The following is a 1771-nucleotide window of genomic DNA, read 5'->3' on the forward strand; positions in this document are numbered from 1 at the left end:
TATATATATATATATATATAGTGAGAACCTAACTGTGCAATATATTGTTTGCGTCATATACAATCAACAGATTTCCTTTAAAAAATGAGAAGAGACTAGCGCAGTGGATGCAAATAGACGAATTAAAAGATATAAATATAACAGCTGGGAAACGTATTTGTAGTGTACACTTTACACCAGAATCTTTTGAGGAACATTGCGCAGTAAAAAGATTAAAAAAGAATGCAGTTCCATCTCTTTTTGGAGACTCTGTTCAGGTATGACTCTTACAGTTTCTTTGTACATGTAGCAAGTATTTATATGTTTATATATATATATGTATGTGTGTGTGTGTGTGTCTGTCATAGAATTATATTTATTTATAAACTGTGTTATATATATAATTTTAGGAAATAGATGACAGTGTAACGGAAATCGTAGAAATATGGGAAGAAATTTGTACAGATAATACACCTGAAGAAACAACAGTTGTATTAAATGAGGTTTATACATGAAGTACTAGACGATGCACAATTATGTGCTTCCTAACTTGTATGCTGGCTAGTAAGTTAACATATGCTGCTCAGTTCTATATGTATATCCTATTGTATGATAGTTTATATAAAATGGATAATTGACAAAATTTGTTGTAGTTTGTAAAATTTAGCGATGACACAAATTGGCTGTTTTAAGATTACATTATGAAAAAGATGAAAAGAAGAATGTATACAAATCAGTATACAAGTCAGAAAGAATAATTGTGCATTGTGTGATATTCATTTCATAGAAACACTTATTATTGTAAAATTATGTATGATATATATTTTTATTGTTTAAATAATAGATAACTAGAGTGAAACGAGAAGTACAACAAGAAGTACAACAAGAAATGAAACAAACAAAAGAACAAGTGGCAGAAGAAACAGAAAAGATTTCCCAATCAAATGTAGAAAAACATGATCTTCCAGTAAGTATTGTGGACAAATCCACAGATATCTATAAACAAAAATCCTGTCCATTAACTTATCAAAATGCTTTTAGGTTGTGAAAGAAATAGAAACCAAGGATGCTTCTGTCCAAACGGTATCTGTATACTATGAATACCGTGAAGAAATATTAGACTTACGAAAAAAATTAACGATTTTACGAAGGCAAATAAAGCAAAGGGAGTCAAGTATTTCCAGCACACGAAAGTACATCCATCTTTTGACAAAAAGCTAAAACTTCTAAGAAAATGTGAGTAAAAGTATACATTTATCAATTAATCATACTAATTCAATAAGGAAAAAAAGAAAAACAATCCTTAGAAGTGTAGAGAGCGAATAATTAACGCGCAGTAACTAATCCGTCTTTGTCATTGCAGTCATTAAAAATCTTTTATTTGTTTCAAATAATCCGTCCGCCCGTCGCAATTACAAAACACCTTCCACGGTATACGCAGCGTCGGAATTCCGTTGAGTATGCTGACGAGTCATTCAACATCCAAAGAAATCCCGAGGCGCCGGCTTTATTAAGAATCACTACGCTCGTCGATGCGGTTGTATATGTGACATAAAGTATTACGTTCTTACGCGCTATTTATATATGTATATATGTATATATGTATAAGATATACATACTTTTTTACGTTATGTTTAATCGTGTTCTCTCTCTCTTTTTCTCTCTCTTTCTTTTTTTTCCAGCCCTGTGACAAAATACGTATGATATAGTAAAATATATGAAAAATCGCTAAATATATATATATATATATATATATATATATATATATATATATATATATATATATATATAT

General features: G+C 29.9%; 1 protein-coding gene across 2 annotated transcripts in view; it reads left to right on the forward strand.

The window, feature by feature from the left end:
- The window catches only part of LOC116844267 (THAP domain-containing protein 1-like), a 2259-nt gene extending 649 nt beyond the window's left edge, over positions 1–1610 (forward strand). For both annotated transcript variants that reach the window (XM_032815563.1, XM_032815562.1), the window contains 5 exons: positions 71–257; positions 390–482; positions 824–946; positions 1021–1215; positions 1421–1610. In XM_032815563.1, the coding sequence (XP_032671454.1) occupies positions 71–257; positions 390–482; positions 824–946; positions 1021–1200 (583 nt within the window). In that variant the 3' untranslated portion in view covers positions 1201–1215; positions 1421–1610. The remainder of the gene's footprint in view (positions 1–70; positions 258–389; positions 483–823; positions 947–1020; positions 1216–1420) is intronic.
- The last annotated feature ends 161 nt before the right edge of the window (positions 1611–1771 follow it).

Source organism: Odontomachus brunneus, unplaced genomic scaffold (genome assembly GCF_010583005.1).
Source record: "Odontomachus brunneus isolate Ranch 3 - 2012 unplaced genomic scaffold, Obru_v1 Obru_scaffold_040, whole genome shotgun sequence".
NCBI classification, from domain to species: Eukaryota; Metazoa; Arthropoda; class Insecta; order Hymenoptera; family Formicidae; genus Odontomachus; species Odontomachus brunneus.